Below are 22,052 nucleotides of genomic sequence, written 5' to 3' on the forward strand. Positions count from 1 at the left end.
GGTAAGGTAGGAACTGGGGCTATTGCTTCTTCAGAAGCGGTCATGCGATGTCCTGCTACTGTAGCAGCTGCACCGTGGCCGCTAACAGCATGAAGCAGGTTTCGGCACTCCTGCCTCCAACTCGGTTTTAAAGCATGAGGATATCAAATTGCTCTGGACTACCCCCATCAACGCCCCGATTTCAACAGGCCCCTGTTTATCTTGTGGTCATATTGTTCTTATTGCACAAGTATCAACTTCAGTATTTTAATTAAGTCATGAGTCTAAATGTGAAAAGACCCGTTAAGGGTGAAGATAAGCAAAGAAGACATGTTAGAATACATTGGTCATTCACTGTAAGCAACTACAAACATGATGTTCCATTATTGACTTAGTAGTACAAGTAAATTAGGGTTGAATGCAAACACCCTGCAGCCATTTAATTTCCACATCCAGAGTTTAAATGGCAGAAAGCTTAAAGGTGGTCGCAATATTCAAGTAGAACCAGGCATGATCACGTTTAATATAGAAAGCACATTTCCAAAAGTATAGTACCATTAGAAAGCACGTCTAATTTCTCGACCTATATTATTCAACTTTTTGCATTTTAAATACTATGGACAGGGACAGTGGCGAAAAAGCCTTTACCTGGAAAGCTCTCTGCATCGTTGATACATTTCCAAGCACCTCTGGAAACTGCAGGCTTTCAGTTGTGCACCGGCCCCACATAGTGACATGCCAATGAGAAAAGCAAGTCAAGGAAAAAGCAAAACAAACTATTCATGGTAGCGATAAGACTATGAGAGAACCGACTGTGGAATCACATGTCCGTCATAAAGACATGCCGAATGACCTCGATGAGCACCTTGCAATGTGCATCTGCCAGGATAGTCGTGCGTTCTAAGGGCCAGCTTCCTCTCACGTGGCCCCCCTGCTCCTCACGACGTGAAAGCGCAGGCCCCTTCGCCACGCCGTGCCTCAATTCTCCACACCCCCCCCCCCCCACCATGGTCCTCATGTAGTCCTGCTCTCCGCTCCCATCTTCTGCTAGCTCCTACCATCTGCCTCCTCGTCCCCAGTGGTGGAAATGGAAAAAATGTGGTGGGGGATCCCACAACAAAAGGGCCGTGGTGGGGGAGGAGTCTGGGGGGGGGGCGAGCTCGTAATGGACATCCAGCAATGCTGGAATAGGTAAAAAAAAAACGCCCGCGACGGCAGCCTTGCCTTTTACCGCGGCTTTGGCACTGGTGTGTAATGCACAATGCTCGCTACATGTACAACTGAAAGGAATCAGTTGTACATGTAGCGAGCATTGTGCATTACACATCAGTTGTACATGTAGCGAGCATTGTGCATTACACACCAGTGCCAAAGCCGCGGTAAAAGGCAAGGCTGCCGTCGCGTGCGCTTTCCTTTTTATTATTATTATTTTTTAACTATTCCAGCGCTTTTCATGGTCTTGGGCGGCTGACTCTGGCCGGATCCCCAGATCCGCCGAGAGCCGGCCCAATGACCAGCACTGCTCGTCCCCTTTCCCCTCCTGGTTTGCTGCTGCACTTGTGGTCACAGCATGTTCCCGTGCACACACACCTACCTTGATTTTTTTTCTTTTGGTTCTCTCCACCCATTTCGCCAGGTGTACTAATGGTGATCATGGCATCCGTGTCAAGCTGTACCATGTGGTAATGGCAGGCGTCAAATCGCAATGCCGCCTCGTCCCTCGGGCGGGACAGCGGGCCATTACTACGCGGTACTGCCAGCTACAGACTAAATTATCGACTCATAAAATTCGAACATTGGTGTGGCCATGGAGAGCAATGCGTTTGCAGAGCGCTTTAGCCGCAGTCACTCTCTCGCAGCAGTCTGTACACAGTTAGCAAACTTCCAACCAACTGCACGATTTGACTATATCATAATGCCATTCCACTACCGCCTTGCTGAGGAGTGCTGCGGCAGGTGTTACCAGCCTTTACTCCCCCAGGCTCCCACCGCTCGGATCTTTGCTTCTGCGCCACGGGACCCGAACACCTGTTACAGGCCTCCCCACCAGGGCTACAACTCCCTAATGTCTCTTGAGTAGGAGGATGAATGAAGCATTTGCACGTCGCTTGTGAAATCACCACCCGTGAATGCATCAAACATGCAACGATCACAAAAATGCAACGCGATACATTCTGGAGTACAGCCAGGAATGGAAACCGCGGAATGAGAGCGTAACATCCGGCTCATGGCCGTACCTGTTCCATTTCCATCCAGTCCTTGTAAATAGGGGAAACTGTCCACTTCCCAGGGGGAGTTGGCTGCGGTTAGAAAGGCGGTCAGGTCGTTGTAGGTGGAATTTCCAGGCAGGTTCAGGGCTCTTCTCTGGAAGTGAATTCGAGGCTGTATCCGCGAGCCTAAACAAATACAGAAAAAAAGGACATATATTCCATTAAGTAGCAGGGAGAAAGGACACACTGTAAACAAGAGCACACGGGGGCGAGGGGTGCGTCTTTCCTACAACGGAGCCTCTAAAATGAAGCACCTTCGTGACACTGGAGCATAGGCTCTATACTGCCCTTTGTGCAATTACAGTCCAGGGCCATTAATCCAAAACAGTTGATTTGTATTGCTCGTTTTAGCACCCAGGCTGCATTCAATGGGTTTTACGGTATACAAACGTCATACTGATATTTTCAATAAAATAAGATGAACAGTTTGGTGGCAGTTTCACAGTACTTTGATGCAACTGTAGGAGGAGGTTTACATGTATTAGTATCATAACTTGGCGAAGATAAGCTCACAAACGTCCAACTGCAACTCAATTACCACTCACCAACATTTAGATGTTAGTGAAGGATACAACGCAGACAGCTTCAAGACACTGCCAACTCACGGCCCCCCTTTTGTTAGGTATAGAACATTGAGCAATGTGCCATAGAATGCATTAATAACCTGCTGTGCTGCAGCGTGGTAGAAATGAACACAGTTATTGGTCCCATAAAGCAGACTGTAGCCTCCTCCTCTCATTTACAGTGTTATACAGGGACACATAGCTCTTCAAGTTTCCCACTGCCTCCTCTTCCTCCTCTCTCATCCCCGACTGCATGACTGCTATTCAGGCATGGTGTGCTGCCAATGATCTCTGCCTTAATGCCAGTAAGACTGAAATCCTTCTCATTAGGACCCCTGCTCGCTCCTTCCCTCTGGGTCCCCTCTCCTCACTTTTGTGAGGCAAAAACCTTGGAGTCATCTGTGACTCCTCTCTCTCCTTCTCTCCTCACATCGCGGACCTTACAAAGAAGGCCCATTATCAGCTGCACCTGCTCAGAGGCATTCTCCCTTTCCTCACCTTCCCCCAGAAACTCAATGTCTCCAGAGCTCTAGTCCTCTAGGCTGGACTACTGCAACAGCCTCTTCCTCAATCTTCCTTTGCCCCCTTAAACTAATCCAGGACAGGACTGCAAGACTCAAGCCTAGGGACTGCATCTCCCCAGCCCTAAAATCTCTCCACTGGCTCCCGGTTGCTGTTAGGATCAGGTTCAAGACCCTCTGCATCATCCACAAGGCTTTCAGGGGCCTGGGACCATGCTACATCGAACTCTCTCTCCCTAAATACCTCCCTGCTAGAGCCCTTTGGTCTTCTAGCTCCAACTCTCTGCAGATCAGACACTTCTCTAAGCAGAGAATGGGTGTTAGATCTTCCTCCTATGCAGAAGCCTTGCTCTGGAATTGTCTCCCTGCCCCTCTCAGGCTTAAGCTGGATCGCCTTAAGTTCCAGAAGTGCCTCAAGTCCCTCCTATCCTCTTACTCATCCCCCCTCCAGTGCCAACACCCCAGTCTGTCGCAGTGACTGGCTGCCTGGTCTCCCTCTGAGTTCTACAGGTCACCAGCCCCCCCCCCACCTAGTTCACGCACTTTGCATGTGTACCCTCACCCCATGCAATCCCTGGCACTTGCCCACTTGACCTCACCATAAGAATTGCCTAGCCCTGTGGCACTCTTCCCTCCCTCCACCACCCCCCTTTCAATTGCACTCTCCTCTTGCCCTGCACTCCACTTCCTATCCTAGCAACTCGCATTTTGCGCAAATTGCACTCCCCACCCCACTTTTTGTTACTGCACTTGCATTAACTGAATGTCACAAGGCCTAGTAGGACTGTCATTGTTAACCCTCTCCCGAACCCCCCCCCCGTCCCTTGACTTGTGGCACATTGAAACACCATTGGTTGTATAGGCACCTTACAAATATCCAATAAATAAAAAAAAAATGCTAGCCAGAGAGGACATGCCAGCGCACAGCATGAGCCTCCACTAGGGTTTATGGTCGGTGAGGGTTCGTACAAAACCTTTAACACTATTAGCACCCTAGCATCACACTCGGGGTGCTAATGGAGTTTGTGGGATTAAGTAACGAAGGAAAACAAAAACTATGTCACCCCCTTTGATCATGCGCCTTATTAAAAAGGGAATCATCACCCAAACTCAGAGGGACACCATGGGAATGCGGAAAGGGTTCTCAGGATCAGTGCCATGCTGCTCCAACCCACAGATGACACCATAGGCAGTGCTGGAAATCGGGAGGGGAAATCTACTGGGGGAACCCTCTCATCCTTGGAGGGGCGGTCCATGGAGAGAAGGGATGCAGGGAGGAGGGCCAAGGCCCCAGGCTGTCACACAATAAAGTATCTTCACAGAATCCAATCCTGGCGATTTGCATAAAAGCAAAGGGCATTATGGTAACATATAATGACCACAATTTTAAATTTGAAACATGTCTTAGTGATTCAGTAAGAAACTCTTTAGAGAGAATGAAGGAAGTGGGCCTCTGCAGTTTTTATTGATCAGACCTTATTTTATTGGGCACCCTAAGAAAAAAAATGTCTGTAGCAGGACATATATACCAGTTAGAGACTTGGCAGCACTGCAGGAACTTCTGAAAGCCACCTGCTTGTTGAAGCAAGGGGTTGCAAGTCAGTGCGATAAAGTGGCTTCAGAGAATCTGTGAGTGTTATGGGCAAGCCCATGGGTCTGGGGACACAGTGGTGCTCTAACAGGACTTGTCTTGCTGGAGCAGCACCCTGTCTTGTTCTGGCCCATTTCCAGCACTGACCATACGCCAGAGTCCCAGAGATGCAGAGAGAAGACGCAAGTTCCAGGTGGGCAGTGGCCGGGATCAGAGAGGTGGTGGCAGCCAAGCACAGCTAGATGGAGGCAGGTACACTGGGAAGCACAGTGCAGCTTCCTCCGAATGCGAGTGCGCATTGGAGGGAGCGGACCGACGGCCCCCAAGCCAAGCACTATTACATGGTATTCATTCTATGATCAAACATTCCATCGTCATTCCAAATCTCACCATTCACAGAAAAACAAATAGGGTAGAAACCAATACCAAACGTCATGCTCAAACCAGCCCACCCCCGGCCAAAAGTAATGCTCTAGTAAGACTGAGAATGCAACCAGGCAAAAAGGATGGACCCCAAAATCGCCATACAGAACAAAACCTAGCAAAGGTACATTGCCCACTCTCAAGCCTTTGCACCAGGTCAATGAACAATTCACCAATTCACTCCCCAGGAACATCAGCAGCTGTTTGCTCAGGCGGACCCTTCTGGATCTGCCTCAGATTCCTGCGTCTCATTCCACAATCACTCTAAAGGGGCATCTAGAATCTTTGATGAAGGCTTCATGCCCCTCAGCACATTGAGCATTGCAGGGAAGGGAAGGGAACTATCACCTCCTCAATCCATTATCCACAAAGGCCTTACAAATCATCTCAAATTTGGATGCCTCACAAACATTAGGGAATGGGAAAAGCCTCTTCCGCTAACAACGAAGCCGCCCAATCTTAGATCTTGCCCTCCTCCAAAACCTCTCTTTACCCCACACCCGATGCGGTCAATGGTTGTGATTTTAACGAATGAAATTACAGAGAATAAATTAATAATGAAACTTTAATAACATTTTATTTGGGGGAGTCTCCTCCAAACCTTCCATTTACCGATGCTTTTAAACCTACTCCAAACTCCCCCCGTTTTAACCCCTAACGCCAAATCCATATAACGTTTTTTTTTTAGAAAAATGTTTTCGTTTTTCATGCATTCTGTTTTCTATTCGTTATAATTACTGGGTAACGCGGTCAATTATTGTCGGGCAAGACCCTCTGTGCTTTTTCTTTTTGCATTTATTATTTTTCATTAACTTAGTTTCAAATAACGACAACAGCACAGTGTAACAGTTAGTCCAGCAGAGATAGAGCATATGAAGTCACTTCACTAATAAATACTAGTCATTGCCCATATGCTTTTTGTCAACCTTCCCACATCAATGCGTAGTGTTTGAAGCATTATTTACCCCCTCTCTTGGGACACCATATCCACCGGAGTCCCTACACAGGATACTTGCTGGAGAGTTATCTGCTCTTAGTCGTATGGTTGCTCATCCCAGCCTCCATCCTTTGGAGACCACTCCCTGCGGAGCTGCCAGGTGTACACTTGGAAGAGCCTCAAGCCAAAAAACATCTCAAAGAGGCCCATATGCCTTTGGGTCTATTTTGCTCAGGCAGCGTCAACACATATTGGGACTCCTTCCGCAGTCGGACAGGATGTTCAACCACCGTCTACGTGTAGGTGACTGTCCCCTATACCAGGACCTAGCTATCAATGATCTGGCTATGACCGATGCCATGGTTAGAAGTCTACATGTCTCTGCTCCTTCCCGCGAAGCTCTCATGCAGCCAGTTCATGGGTGCCTCTAAAACCCACCATGTCCTCCATAACCTGTCAGCAGAAGTTGTGTACACCCTTACACTGCCATGTTAAGTGCATCAAATCGGAAGATTGGTAGATACATTTGCCACACTCGGATGGCCTCTGGGTAATAAGAATGAAGTTGTAGCCAAGAGATATTTTCCTAGTTTGCATACAAGCAATCTTCCACTTCTGGTCCGTAATTGTCTTATCTTGGGATCCCTCCGAAATGCCCCTTGCTTTACCTTCAAACTCTACCCGTAAAGTTTTAATCATCCGATAGATGGACAAGATCATTTAGCTATATCTAGGCGGTTCGATTATGTATTGGACTATCGGTGATGGACAAGCTCCCCTGGGAGGCTCGGGATGTGTGTTTTTATAACATATTTAAATGTAGGATATAGAAATAGAGTTACTGCATTTCAGGCCCACGTTCTTTGAGTTGATCTATAGTAATTAACTGCCCCTCAAAGAAGATATCCTGCAATGTATGTACCCCCCCAAACCCTTAAAATGTGCCTGGAACACCCTCTCAAAAGTGATATCAATCCCCCTTACCTCATAAAGAGAATTTCAGGGAGTCTTTAGCCAACCAATTTCGCAATTCGGTCCCAAGCATAGGAGGTTTCTACTGGTTGCACTCCCACCGCCCCTCTCTCAAAATGTTTGCCCCAGAGAATAGACTTCAAGTTGTCAGTGTGTTGTGGCCCTCAAAATCCCAACATGTGGAAAGCTATGTAGACAGAGACCACCACAATGTCACATATTGCACCTGCCTGCTAATTAATATGTAAATAAATTGGGATAATCTAATCCCCCTCTCTCATATGGCTTTGTGAGGATATCATAAGCTATTCTACGTTGTCCCCCAGTCCATGCCAACTTCATGCTTTTGACCCAATGCCAAAAATATGCGGGTGAGAAATGGGGCATTATTGAATCGGGGCATTATTGAATTTACAGAGTATTTTTAGCGCCATCACCATTTTAGCAAATTATATTCTTGCCGCTTGTGATATTGCAAGATTCATCCAAGCATTCACCTTGGTTTCCAATATATCCAGTAATTTGACATAATCCTCAATGTACAATGCTGCAGGATCTGTGCGACCAATATGCCCAGGTATTTAATGCCTGTAGGACACCACTTGAAATTGGTCAGAGTGTCCTCTCACGTGGTTCTCTGAGTCAAAGTCATTATCTCAGATGTATCCCAATTGATTTTCAATCCTGACCACTAACCAAATCGTTGTACATCTACCATTACTTCTGGTAGGTTATGCTCGGGCTCTTTAACGCACAGGAGCATATTGTCCGCATACAAAGATACAATACTAATCTGCAAGTACATTTTGATTCCCCTATGCCCATAGTACACTCGAATATAACATGAAATGGTTCTATAGCTAGAGCAAAGAGCAGGGGAGACAGCGGACAACCCCGCCTCATCCCACGTGAGGGTGATATGGCTCTTGACTGAACTTTGTCAGCACCATTGCCTTCAGCACTGTGTACAATAGTTTGATCCACTGCAAATAGGGATTGTCTGAGCCCATCGTCCGTAGTACTTCAAAGAGGAATGGCCAATTGACAGTCAAATAACTTCTCCACGCCCAGAGAAGAGATCACCGGAGGGACAGCCACATTGATGTTATGCAAGAGGGCAAACAGTCTCCTCAAGTTATTCTGAGTTGATCTGCCTGCCATGAAGCCTGTCTGGTCTGGCAGCATCAGAGATGGCATATGCGGGAGCAAATGTTGGGGGGCGGGGGTCAGGAAGGGTGCCTATGGTTGCAAGGGGTTCATGATGCATGCACCATATTGTTGGGATGGTTCCCTGGTATGCCAGAGGTCGTCTGGGGCTCCACCGACTCTCAAGGGTCCCAACTCCCTTCCCCAGAATCAATGGAGGACTCAGCCAACTGCAAGTAAGAACTGTGGTTTATTACAAAAAACCAACAGGGACATAACACAAACATACCCCCCGGGTCTGTGGCTCAGTGGACTAATGCATCCACTAAAAGGGACCTGTTTTTGACCTCATGATCACAGGTTAGAATCTCAGCAGGTCCACTCATCCCCTCATCCTTCCGAGGTCGACACAATGAGTACCATTAAGTTGGGTAACAATAAACATCTGTTATTAGTGCCAAGATGCCCCTTCGGGGGGTGAAAGTGCACTTTACAAATAAGCCGGTTATGTTGTTAGAAAACCAACAGGGATCATACAAGACAGTCAAGATTCTCCAGTACTTCTCAACTTTGCATTGCATGCTCCCAGATTTTGTGATGACTTTGCATCATCACCTCAGGCCCTTCTGCAAAAACCTATCCCAGGTGCGGATTGTGCGCTAAGAGTGGTATACCTTATGGCTGTACCCTATAGAGGTTATTCTACTGGTCCTTGTATGTCAGGTGGCTGGCCTGTCCCCAAGAAACAAACTATTACATTGTTGCAGAGTAGTAGGCTTACCATTGGTTCTTTGCCCCTTGCCATCCACCCCCGATTTTTCTATTTCGTGATTGGCTAGAGCTGATCTCCCCAGGCCTGGGACTCCATTTGGTTCTCAGCTCTCTGTGCACCTCTTCAAGGTGATCTGAAACGTCTGTTTGTATTGTATCTGGTGATGTACCACCTTTGCCTATGAGAATGCATCTCCACGTTGCAACACTTGTTTCATTCTTCGTGCGGGTTGCAGGGATCGGCTCTCCTTTGCCACCACGGGCGAATGCCCATAGTCTAGTTTGGCTGCATCATGTGCTTGCAGGCCACAAAATCGAGCTCTTGAGCCTGCATTTATGAGGATTTATTAAATTCTTCTGCAGCTGGTCCTTTGTCATCTAGAGTTTGGAATGTGACTGTTTATCTCCAACCTTGACTGTGAGCTTGCTTCGCACTCCGTGCAGCATGAGACAGTTCCACTTGTCACGTGTTCTGTGGCTTGAGGACTCCTGTAATTTTTCCTAGACTTATAATATGATTTCTACATGCTTGTGTTATACCAGGTAACCTATACATTAGTCACACATCGTCCTACCAGTCTCCATATATACGGCTGTAGTTCCATAGGGTTATTTGTCATAAACATCTGCATATTTGCTCAGGATCTCTTGTTGCCTTGGATTTGAGTAAATGCATTTGGCTAGTGAAAAAATAATAAAGCTTTGACAGTATGTACATGTATCCGTCCTCCAACTATAGAACTGTGTATATTCTTCGTTTATGCGCATGCATGTTTGTGTAATGTGGTGCAGGGCTGCGAGTGTGCTTCATGACCAACGCTGCTATGTCGTGGTGTCTCTAATGATGTCAGCATAATGGCTTCTTGGTGCTTAATCAAGACTGTCCATTAGGGTATTCCACTCTAAAACCTCTGTGGATTCCCCTATAACTGTAAAGATATGTACTAGATCAGGTCTGTAGGGCTGCCTGAGGAGATACTTTTCCGTGTGTGTGTCAGCCGGTGGTGCACTTCGTGTTCGTCTGACATAAGATGGGTGACTTCGAGCGTTCCTGGCTCTTCATGCCGTCATGTTCCTGGGGATGAGGAGGGGCATTCTTGGGACCCTCTCCAGTATTGATGACAGGGGGTGGCAGCGAACTGTGCAAAATGTTGCAAATTCATATGTATCGAGTGCAGTTAATTATGGATGGGATGTATTACTTTTAAGTTTTACTGTTAAGAATTAATACATATTAGATCTTCACGAATGCAGAAAGATACAATATTAAAACTGCAAATGCAACATGAACACAATCTACACACGGGGTGCTTTGCAAAAAAAAACATGGTAGTAGGGGCTCTCTTGCAAAATGCATTTTGACTTTTAAATTAACTTGCTCAGGTTTTCAGACAACAGAAAATTAGTAAATCAGTAACTAACCTTTGCGGTTAGCTGCTGCACATGAATTTTAAGTAGCAGGGCCATTCGGCGATGGAAAGGAGTCATCCAGTAAGATGGTCAGCTTGCAAACAGGACAAAGTCTTATGATTTAAGAGTTCCGCAAGGTTAACAGATGTTATCTGGCTCATTGTATTGAAGTCACGTAGAGGGGGTTGATCATGTGTTTGGGCTGGTAATAAAAATGGGGCCCGTGGCCAGGGTGTCCGGCGGTTAATTGTTTTTACAGGCCAAAACCAGAGGCTGTATGCTATAGAGTAGTGGTTGAATACATTAGAATGTCTTCAGAAACACAAGGAGTCTGAGGTAGTTGAGATCGTAATCAGTAGTTCAAAAAGATTGTTTATTCCTCGTATTTGCTAAAATATGTAAGCGGACCATGTGCAATCACACTTAAAGTTAAAGGCCCTAGGCCAGTTATTGCTAGTAATGAATTATGTTGCAATAACAATGTTTAACCACGTACTGACATGACCTAAAACGGACAAATCCTAAGAGGTTTGTTCTGAATATGATCTGAAAATGAATATCAAGATAAGACTGGCCAAGGAATATTGAAGAATGGGGAACAGATGGGATTTCTTTGAAGAGGTTTCTGTCCAATCATGTTTGGGGTGGATTAACTGTTTTATGAAATGTATTTGGGAGTGTTTTAACTGTTGAAACTGTGTAAAAGATGTGAACTGATGTGGTATTGTTGAGCCTTTGGTTAGTTTGGTCCTGCAAGACCATCTAACCGCTCCCCAGAGCTTTGTAAAGTAAACTTGCTTTATGTTCAACCGTGTACTCACTTCTTAAGCAGTGAGCCTGTGTGGGTGCAGGCGATTAAAGGCCCATCCGCACACAGTTGATTTGCTAATACTTGTGCCAATATCTTATTATTGGTATTACCAGCGACAGTGGTCGATAGGACTTGAATCCTGCAGGGTCCTTATTGGTCCTTAATAACACTAATGAGCGCTGAACGAGTTGATTCCGGGAAACTGCCAGTTTTATATGCATACTCCATCGATTACAGATTTGGGGCCAGTTCGTCCGCATATTCCTTATAGAACTCTTCTTATTGGGCACCGATAGCACCACTTTCTTGATTTCATCCGAAGCCAGGGTGAAGCTTGAGAAGTAAAGTCACTTACGAGTCAACCACCCTAGCACCACAAGCTCGATGAAAGAGCGCATCTCTGTGAGGTTGGTCTTCCAATAGTGTACTATACATAGGGCCTGATTCATGGAAGCATTTTCTAATGGTGCAATCCCATAGGAAAATGCTCCATGAATCAGGCCCAGAGTGTCATAATAGTTTTTAAAGACATTGTTGATTGTTTCATTAGCTCACAAACTCGCACCACACACCCCTTCTATTGCCACAATATCCATATATTTCTGTTCCTTTCAGCTAGTCCAAGCTAGAGTTCTGCTTAGACAGCCCCCCTCTCCACATGCCCTAGCTACTGCCGGTCCTGTCAAATATTTAACCTCATTAGATTGTATTTCAGTAAATTCCCGTTTTGCCTCCAGCAGATGCTGTGAAGCATTTCCCTCCCCCCAGTTCTGCCTATTCAAGCACCAATCACTTAATTTCAGCCTTGAGACGTCCCAGCCGTGCCCTCAAATATTTCAATATACCCTCCTCTTCGGACATACAGCTACCCCTAATGCATACCTTAAATGCCTTTTAGATTGTGTTAACATTGGCAATCAAGTCATTATTATGATGTTCAATATCCTGGGCCATCTCCACCCTGAACACCGTTTCACTCAATGCCCGGTTTTTGAAATCTCAGTCTAGGGGGCCTAGGCCCCAGTATGGCCCCATCAACTGTTAAAAGGACTGGGGAATGGTCAGAAAGTGTCCCGGGTAATAGCTCACATTTATTCCAATTCCACAAGATGCCCATGTTGGCCATAATATAGTCTATATGGAACGCAGAGTTGTACACACTGGAGTAGAAAGTATATTCCCTCTTTAGGGGATATATAAGTCTCCACGCATCGACCAATCCATGATATTCTGCACTCTCTCCCCAAGTTAACACTGGCCTTGGGACATGCCTCTGCCCAGAGTTGACTATCCATGTCAAGTGAGCGCTATATTAAAATCCCCCACCCATATTGTTTTGCATCCCTCATATTTGTGTAGGTGGCTAGCGCATATACACAAGAATACCAGTGTATCTACATTCAGGGCATAAACAATGACCAGCACCACCTTCAGTCCCAGCAATTCATTGGACATTTGTTATGCCCCTCATGTTCCACGACAGGACTATCCAGCATCACCCTGGCTGTCTATGGACCCAGACTCAATGGATCCTGTGTTCACTTTAATTTACAATGAGTGAGCAGTAACGATTAGCATCGCCTCTCCCAACAATCGGGCATCTTGTTAAGTATAAAGTACACTGTGTCCAAAGAAACACCCCATTAACAGTACCCCCCCCCCTGCCCCACACCGGAAACCAAAACATACCGGCATTGTTCATCTCCCCTCCCATAGACCCCCAACAGTAGTTCTGAACAGCAGTTAATGCACCGGCTGCTCCTTCATATAGCTGTCGATACGGCGAATATGAAACCCAGTCATCTGATTATTGTCCAGGCCTACCCTGGGTGAATGGCCAAGAGCATTGAGGGCAGTGGCCTTAGTATAGCTGTACCCACTTAATGGAGGGGGAGATTGTTGTTTAAGGGATTAGGCTGCCAGTTCCTTAGTGAATGGTTCTGCTGCTTTCGGGTCACCGAAAAAAGATTGCCTCCTCCCCCATTTTACATGACTCAATTTGCGCACTCTGCATCTGTGAAGCATACCTTTTGCTTCAAGAAATGCTTTTCTCAACTCCTGAACCTGGGGACTGAAATCAGGAAAGATCTTGATAATCGATGATGCATATTTCAGCTCACCCTTCTCTCGAGCAGCTCCCAACAGCACATCTCTATCCCGGTAACTGATTATGTGAGCAACTAGCTGCTCAGGGGCTCCCAGCGTCAGCTTTGGAGCCAATGATCGGTGTGCTCGCTCGACCATGAACAATAGGAGACCGTTGTGTTGCCAAGCCCCTCGAATAGCAAACGTTACACAAATGTCAATTCTGTCGATCGCAGTTGTTTCAGGTACTCCTATGATGTGCAAGTTCTTTCGCCAGGATCTACCTTCCAGGTCATCATTCCTAGCGATTACCTTCTTCATGCCCTGTTGAAGCACGTCAACTTCACTCTGCAGTTTCGCTAGTTTACCCTCCCCGCTCGCAAATTTCCTGTGCCGCTTCAGACATGCACCCACACAGCTTCTTCCACCACAGATATATCCACATTGCAAGTGAGGCTATCAATCTTCTGGCCCAAAGTGTCCGTGCTATTTTACAGTGCCAACAGGGTATGGTTCAGCATGGTGAGATCTATGGCCACAGACCCCGCCCCCCAGCTGTTCAGGAATGGCCATGAGGGTGGTTCCTGACTTGGTTGTGGAAATCTACATGAAATTAATACCAGTTTTCTCTTTTCTTTGATAAAATGTCACACAACAATTGTGCCGTGGTCCACAAACAGCTTTCCAAATTACCTCTGTGTGTGTGTTTTAAGTTGCAGGCGCTGCTCTCAAGGTAGGAAATAGCTTGCAGTCAAAATAGCACGCACAAATACCAGCAGGTGGTGACACTCCCCCCTCCTTCTCCCTCCCCCCCCCCCGAGCTCAGGCCAAGTATCGAAAAAGAACACATGTTGAGCCTTCTCACTGCATGTCTATTCGTATTTCACTATAATTACTCACCGAACTTTCTTTCACCCGGTCAGTGAAGTCACCTTTCAAGGACCCTGTGTTATTTACATATCATGCAAACGCATCTGCAAAAATAGTATTTAAATGGAGAACGATTGCAAGTAAGCCAGAGAGCCCTAGCGAAACAACTGTTGTCGCTGCTCTCCGCTCAAGTGTTTTGTTTGATGCAAAATAAATATATCTATGTGATTATCTTATTCTATGACGGTGTCTAATTCTTTGGTTATCTTCCAGGCGGGAGAACCTTTAAGCAGGGGGCTCACAAACGTACTCAAATTTGCACTTTTTGACACTGAAGCGATCAATCTTTGCCTGTTTTTTGGATTCTCCATGGCCCTCTTGGAACCGGCCACAGGCTGGTAGCAAATACCCACATCTTAGAGGGATCGTGCCCAGTCTCCTTTTCGGGTGGCTGTAAGCTACATTTCCCAATCTCCTGTGCTGTACCTCGTTATTGAGCTTGAATTAATGTTTCTCCAGGGGAAAAAAAATAAAAAATAAAAAACACGCAGCAGGACTCTGCTGCACCTGCCCGGCAACAGGGACTCCTGGCAATACTGTGTCAAGTAGCGATATTCCCCATCAATTATCACAGACCAGGGTATTGCCACTGCCAATATACCAGGAAAGACACTCCTGTGATCCTGTGCCTCCCAGCCCCACATACAAGAGGTAGCCTTGCACAGCATCACCCAGTCAGGTGCTAGGGAGGAAGGCCTGCAGGGCAACAAGCATATAGGGCAGGTGGAAGGGTGGCGATGACCACTAAAGAATCCATTTTGGGTGTGTGCTGTTCCATAGGCGCCCCCATCAGTGCACTCGAAGCAGGAGACTACGCTCCCCTCACATGGCACACCTCACCTCACTGGGGCTGCCAGCCTCCACTCCCCATTCGTGTTCAGGGCCGCTGGGATGATGGGGTAACACATTACCACCTGACGCAATCTTTCACAGAGAGCTCCCTCCAGCACTGTCTCCGGTATTCAGATCTCTGCTCCGGGGCCAAGGATAGTATTAGGATGTGAGCAGTAAGGTGCTCCAGGCCCCAGGGCTCCAGCTCTACAATCTAGGCCACTGCATGTGTGGGACGCCGCCATCCACCTTATGGATTCTAGTGCACCCGTGCCTCGGCCCCTCCACCAGTGGCCTTCGCCAGGACCCTTACTCGGGTGGGCCAACTACAAATTGACGCACCATCTCTCCTCCAATGGCAGGTATGATATGCTAGGATATATTTTATTTATAGCGCACCCATACACAAGTGTTTCAAAGAGCGACGAGGCAGGGGAGGGGAACAAGACAACAATCTTACTAGGCCCAGATTGTGTAAGGGGAGAGGAAAAGGGAACAGTGCTGGTGGAAGGGGAGGAGGAGCAAGTGGAGAACATAGGAGCTAAACAACAACAAGAGGTGCGGCAGCAGGTGGCAATGCAAGGTAAAGTGCAGAACAGAAAGTGCTAGAAGTGCAAGTAGAGGGGGCTGTAGAGTTCCAGATACAGCCCCAAGAACAGGGTTGACCAGTGGCAGTGCAGGTGTGCAGATAGGAGGGCATGGACCTGGGCTCATGGTTCAGGGGGTAGCCAGGTAACCAGTGCAGTAACAGACAGGAGGTCAGCAGGGAAGAGGAAGAGAGAAGGCAGAAGCAAAGAGGAAGGTCTTGAGCTGCTTCTGGAACCAGAGATGTTTCTGGTCAAGTTTCAGAGAGGCTTTTCCAGAGGGAAGCACCCGCCAAAGAGAGCAATCTGCCCCGAGCTCTTTGCTTGGAAAAGCGCTTGACCATCAGGGAGTTGGAGGTGCCAAGGGCTCGAGTAGGAAGATACTTCAAAAGAGAAAGCTGGAGATATTTTGGTCCCAGGCACCAGTTGGCCTCGTGGACAATGCAAAGGGTCTTGAATGTGATCTCTCCATTGCCCCCCAGTGGCTGCAAGGAATTTAGTGCTGGAGAGATCCCTGGGCTTGAGGCCAAGGACAAGTCTTGCAGTCCTGTTCTGGATGAGTTGCAGAGGGTGGAGAGTAGAGGCAGGAAGATTTAAAAACAAAAAAACAAAGAGGCTGTTGCTGTAGTCAAGCCTAGAGAGAAGGAACAAGTTACTTACCTGTAACTGTTGTTCTCCAGCATGGGTCTGGCATGGATTCACATGCTCATGAATATTCCCCGTCGTCAGGCTGGGAATCCTCGGTAAAGAAAAAAATCAGTATCAGTTTCGTTTCTGATCTGTCTTTCGTAGTAGTAACCAATCACTGATCTCTGCGTCATACTGACCACAGCCAATGACTGCCCTCTACCTAAGCCCCACCTCTGGCAGCCATCTTCAGATTTGGTAGCACGTGAAGTGGCAGTATGACCAAGTGAAGAGCCGCAGAGGGGTAGGCGGGAGGGTTCGCATGTGAATCCATGCCAGACCCATGCTGGAGAACAGTTACAGGTAAGTAACTTGTTCCTTCTCCAGCATGGGGTCTGGCATGGATTCACATGCTCATGAATAAAGAATACATAGCAGTACACACATGCACAACCACGGGAGGTGGCAAAGGCTCAACATTAAGCATTACATCAAACTCAACATTAAGCAATTCTTAACTCCTCACCAGGCTCACCTTAGGCGAACAGGTTGCGCAGCACTGCTTGGCCGACCCTGGACTCCTCCCTGGAATCCTGATCGACGCAGTAGAATTTTGTGAAGGTGTGCGTCGACCTCCACGTAGCAGCCCTGCAGATGTCCAGCAAGGGCACACCAGATAGGAACGCTGTGGTAGCTGCGATCGCTCTGGTGGAATGGGCTCTCGGACGGCCAGGCAGCGGTCGGTTTGCCAACCGATGACAGTACATGATACAGCCGGAGAGCCATCTGGAAATGGAGGCCTTTGAGGGAGCCTTCCCCTGATTGACAGGTCCAAAGTTAACAAAAAGTTGTGACGTCTTCCGAAAACACTTCGTGCGGTCCACGTAGAACTTCAGCGCTCTAGCCACATCCAGCGAGTGCAAAGTCCTTTTGGCCGGCGACGAAGGCGACGGGAAGAAAACAGGCAACACCAAGGGTTCGTTGAGGTGGAAGTCCGACGGCACCTTGGGCATGAAGGAGGGGTGCGTCCTGAGCACTACCCTCGTGTCGTGAAAAGTAAAGTACGGCCTGGATCTCTCCCACTCTTCGTGCGGAGGTGATGGCCACAAGAAACGCTGTTTTCCACAACAAGAACTTCAACAGAGCCGAGTGCAGAGGCTCGAACGGAGGTCCCCTGAGCTTGGTCAGCACCACGTTGAGCTCCCACGCCGGAGCCTTCACCGGCGGGAACAATCTGAACAGTCCCTTCATGAATTCTTTCACCAGACGATGAGACCACAAAGACGTCCGCCCCGTGGTTCTGGTGTATCGGGAGATCGCAGCAAGATGAATCTTGATGGACGCGTGCGCCAGTCCAGCCTTGGCCAGCGTCAGAAGGTACGGCAGTACCTGGGGAGCCGTAATCCATAGAGGGTTAATCTTCTGTGCGTGGCACCAGACAGAGAACCTCTTCCATTTGTGTCCATAGCATTTAAGAGTTGAGGACGCCCTGGCCTTTGTAAGAACCTCTCTGCAGCCGGTATGTCGTAACCTCCAAACTCTAACGCTGCAGGAGCCAGGCCTGCAAGTTCAGCGACTTCGGGTCGTGATGGAGGATGGCGCCTCCTTCCCTGGAGAGAAGATCCGCATCCACTGGCAGCTTGATTGACGGGGACGCTGACAAGTCCAGAAGGTCCGGGAACCATATCTGCCTCAGCCACGCGGGTGCGACAAGGATCATCCTGCACCGTGACCTCTTGAGCTGGTTGATGAGCCGGATCAGCAATGGCAATGGAGGGAACGCGTATAGAAACAGGCCCTCCCAGGGGAACGAGAAAGCATCGCCCATGCTCCTCGGCTGGGGAAACTTGCTGGCGAACCTCTGGCACTTGGAGTTCGTCGCCGTCGCGAACAGATCGATCTGGGGAGTCGGAAGAGGCGGTCCACTAGATCATGTCGTAGTTCCCACTCGTGGCACGAGCGCAGCTCTCTGCTGAGCGAGTCGGCAATGGTGTTTTTTATCCCTGCCAGATGAAACGGCACCAGAAACATCCCTTGGGCGACAGCCCAATGCCACAGATCCTGCGCCTCCTTGGACAGGGCTGGGGATCTGGTCCCGCCCTGCTTCCTGATGTAGAACATGGTGGTGGTGTTGTCGGTGAAGATCCTCACCACCTTGCCCTTGAGGGACGGAAGAAAGGACCTGAGGGTCCAAAACACTGCACGGAGCTCCAGGACGTTGATATGGGTGGACTTCTCCGTCGGAAGCCAAAGGCCTCTCGCGTGCAGATTTTCGGTGTGCCCTCCCCACCCTTCCAGGGAGGCATCCATGGTCACCGTCTCCTGGTGGCCGGGGGTCTGGAAGTCCATGCCCGCCGTCAAATGCGCGCGGGTGCCCCACCACCGGATCGCTCGTCGGAAACTCTCGTCGAGTGTGATCCTCTCCTCGAAGCTGCCCGTCGTCTGGATCCAACGCGCGTCCAGGAACTCCTGCAACGGGCGCATCCGGAGCCTGCAGAGGCGGATGAGATAAATGCAAGACATCATTCCGAGGAGAGACTTGATGGACCTTACCCTGGCTGCGTCCGCAGCCAGCATCCGCTGCACCTTGCCCAAGATGGCCCTCGTCCTTTCCTCCGACGGAGAGGCCAGAAGCGACACTGTGTCGAGCTTTGCTCCCAGAAACAGTGTGTCTTGCGCGGGCACCAGGTGGGACTTGGCGTAGTTTATGGAGAATCCCAGGTCCGTGAGTAGTTGGACGGTCCTTGCCGTGTGCTCCACGGCGAGCTCCTTCGTCTTTGCTCGGATGTGCCAGTCGTCCAGGTAGGGGTAGACGTGGATGCCCTCTCGGCGCAGCTGCGCTTCCACCGGTGCGAGGCACTTGGTGAACACCCTGGGTGCCGACCTCAATCCGAAGGGAAGGGCTTTGAACTGGTAGTGACGCCCTTGGACCACGAACCTGAGAAACATTTGGTGTCCCTTTAGGATGGGAATATGGAAGTAGGCATCCTCCAAATCCAACGACGACAGGAAATCGCCCTCCTCCAGTTGACCCAGGACGTGTTGGAGGGTGACCATCCGGAACTTCTGTGCCTTGATGAATTTGTTCAGTCATCGTAGGTCCAGGATGGGACGCCATCCTCCTGTCTTCTTCTTCACGAGGAAGTATCTTGAGTAAACTCCGGAGCCCCAAAGCCTCTTTGGGACGAGCTCGATGGCGCCCTTCTTGAGCATCGCCTTTACCTCCAAGAGAAGATGAGGGACGTGATGTTCTTTCCTGGCCACAGGGGGGACGCACGGGCACCTCATTAGAAACTCGAGCGCGTGACCCTGAGCTAGGGCGTCCAGCACCCAACGGTCAGAGATGGACTCCCACACGCTGACGAAGCTCGCCAGCCGGCCTCCCACCGGGGTGCTTCGGTGGGGGCCCGACCCCACGGCCGGTTCAGTCCTGCTTCGACGAGGCTTTGCCGCCTTGTCCTCCTTGGCGACGACGGCGGGGTCCGCCTGACTTGCCTCGTCCCCTGTAAGCTTCCTGTGACGACGAATGGGCCGCTTGATGGTAGGTGGAAAATCCGCCGCTGGAACCTTTGGAGGCACCCTGTTTGCCTCCGCCGCTCCGAAAGGGCGGCCGCCGTTGCTGGAGAACCCCAAGAGCCCGGGCCGTCTCCGTGTCCGCCTTGATGGCTTGAAGGGAATCATCCACTGTTTTCCCAAACAGGTTGTTTCCGTCTAACGGCATGTCCAAGACTCTGGTCTGCATGTCCTGACGGAAGTCAGTAGCCTTGAGCCATCCACGCCGCCTAAGGCACACGCCTTTGGCCAACTGGCGAAATCCAGTGTCAGCGATGTCCGTCGCACTCGTAATGGCGTGGTCTGATGCCACCTCTCCTTCCTGCAAGATCTCTAGGGCTTCCGCCCTCTTGTCGTCTGGTAGGAAGTCCAGCAGGGGGCCAGTTTGTACCACAACTCCCTGACGCAGCGGGCTACGATAGCCAAGGCGTTGGCCGCCTTAATCGTCGTCGCTGCCCTCGAGATGACTCTGCGTCCCATCGTGTCTAATTTCTTTCCCTCGCCGTCCGGCGGGGAGGTCGATGTAGAGGCCGCGCCCCCCCCCGCTTTCTTCCTGGCCGCCGCGGAGACGACCGAGTCCGGGGTCGGCTGTGCCCGAAGGCACAAGGGGGCCGCGCCCTGGACCCGGTACTTCTTCTCGTACCGATCCCTTCTAGCCAGCGTCGTGGATGGGTTCTTGAGGAGGGCGAGGCCCTCATCCCAAATATCATCCAGTAGAGGTACAGCGAGGACCGTCTTCCTCTTGGCCTTGCGCCGTTGATAAAGGAATCCTTCCTTCTTCTCTTCCGGGCAGAGCTGGAAAAGCTCGGATGCCCTGGCGATCATGGAGTGAAACGATCCAATCTCGTCGGGCGGGGAAGCCCGGGTGGGAGGTGACGACGGGAGATCCTCGTCGTAAACCTCGTCGTCTGTACCCGTGTCAGTCCCCGTATCATCCCCACGTGTCGGGGAGGAGGGCTGAACAGGGCGCGATGGCTGAAAAGGAGGTGGAGGATGAATCCTTCTCTTAGGGGGAGGGCTCCGAGAAGGGCCTGGCTCCGGGTCCCCCATCGGGAGCGGTTCCTCCGTTGGTGGTAACGGCAGTCTCGTCCGTATCTCCGAGCATAAGGACTGTATAGCCAACAAAATGGCCGCCGAGTTGTCTTGCGGCACTGGTTGAGGGGAGTCCGACGGGCGGTCAGGAGCCCAGTCGGCACCCTCGACGTTCTCGTCGTCTCCTACGTCGGGGTCCCTCCCGACGGGCTCGTCTTCTTCCACGCCAATGCCGTGGCTTAAGACTTCGATCAGCTCCTCCTCAGAGGTTGAGGCCGAATCCACGACGACCTCCTGCCCCCCTTTTTCTTCTCCGTCGGAGGTTTCACGGGGGTCCCGTCGATGGGCATGAAAGAGGACTCCCTCCGCGGTGGCAGGGAGACTCTGGGCCCGAGGTCGCCCCCACTGGTGTAGCCTCCACAGGCTGAGCCAGGACCGCTGCGACTGTCTCGATAAGAGTCCTTGGCCGGGTGGATTAAGGCTTTCACCACCTTAGGTGCGCTCACCGCCTTCTCCTTGGGGGGGAGGGTCACCGCCTCGCTCCCCCTCTGATGGGGCCTTCGAGCTCGACCGGGGTCTCTCCAGGAGCTTCGCCGGGTGCTCGGCCTTCCTCTTACCCGAGCCAGAGCATTGGCTTGTGGTTGATGGCGCCGGGGAGGATGCGCCCTGCCTGGCGCCCGTAGAGCCCGACCGTTCAGCGCTCCCGGTGCCAGCGGACTTGCGGTGCTTGGCCTTCTGTTGGACCCCCGTCGCCGGGGCGCCCTCAAAGGTCTTAGAAGACCGCTCGGACTTCTTCTTCTCGCCTGACGGGCTCTTTCCTTCCAGCCAGTTGACGAGACGTTGATGGCGGTCCTTCATGGTCCGCTCCGACATATTGCCGCAAAACGCACAGCCCTTCTCCACGTGCGTCTTGTCCTCATGTAGGCAGTAAAGGCAAAGGGAGTGTTCGTCCTCCTTAAAGACATTCTGAAGCTGGCATCCAGGGCAGACCCTGAACAGCTTTCCGGGCGTCGAGCT

The 22,052-nt window shown here is 49.9% G+C and overlaps 1 protein-coding gene across 1 annotated transcript in view; it reads right to left on the bottom strand.

Annotated features, from left to right (window-relative positions):
* Positions 1 to 22,052, bottom strand: part of FAM171A1 (family with sequence similarity 171 member A1) — a 718,266-nt gene that overhangs the window by 290,083 nt on the left and 406,131 nt on the right. The window contains exon 4 of the mRNA XM_069648403.1: positions 2,217 to 2,375. Within this exon, the coding sequence (XP_069504504.1) occupies positions 2,217 to 2,375 (159 nt within the window). The remainder of the gene's footprint in view (positions 1 to 2,216; positions 2,376 to 22,052) is intronic.

The sequence above is a fragment of the Ambystoma mexicanum genome, chromosome 2q (genome assembly GCF_040938575.1).
Source record: "Ambystoma mexicanum isolate Mex_15411 chromosome 2q, UKY_AmexF1_1, whole genome shotgun sequence".
NCBI classification, from domain to species: Eukaryota; Metazoa; Chordata; class Amphibia; order Caudata; family Ambystomatidae; genus Ambystoma; species Ambystoma mexicanum.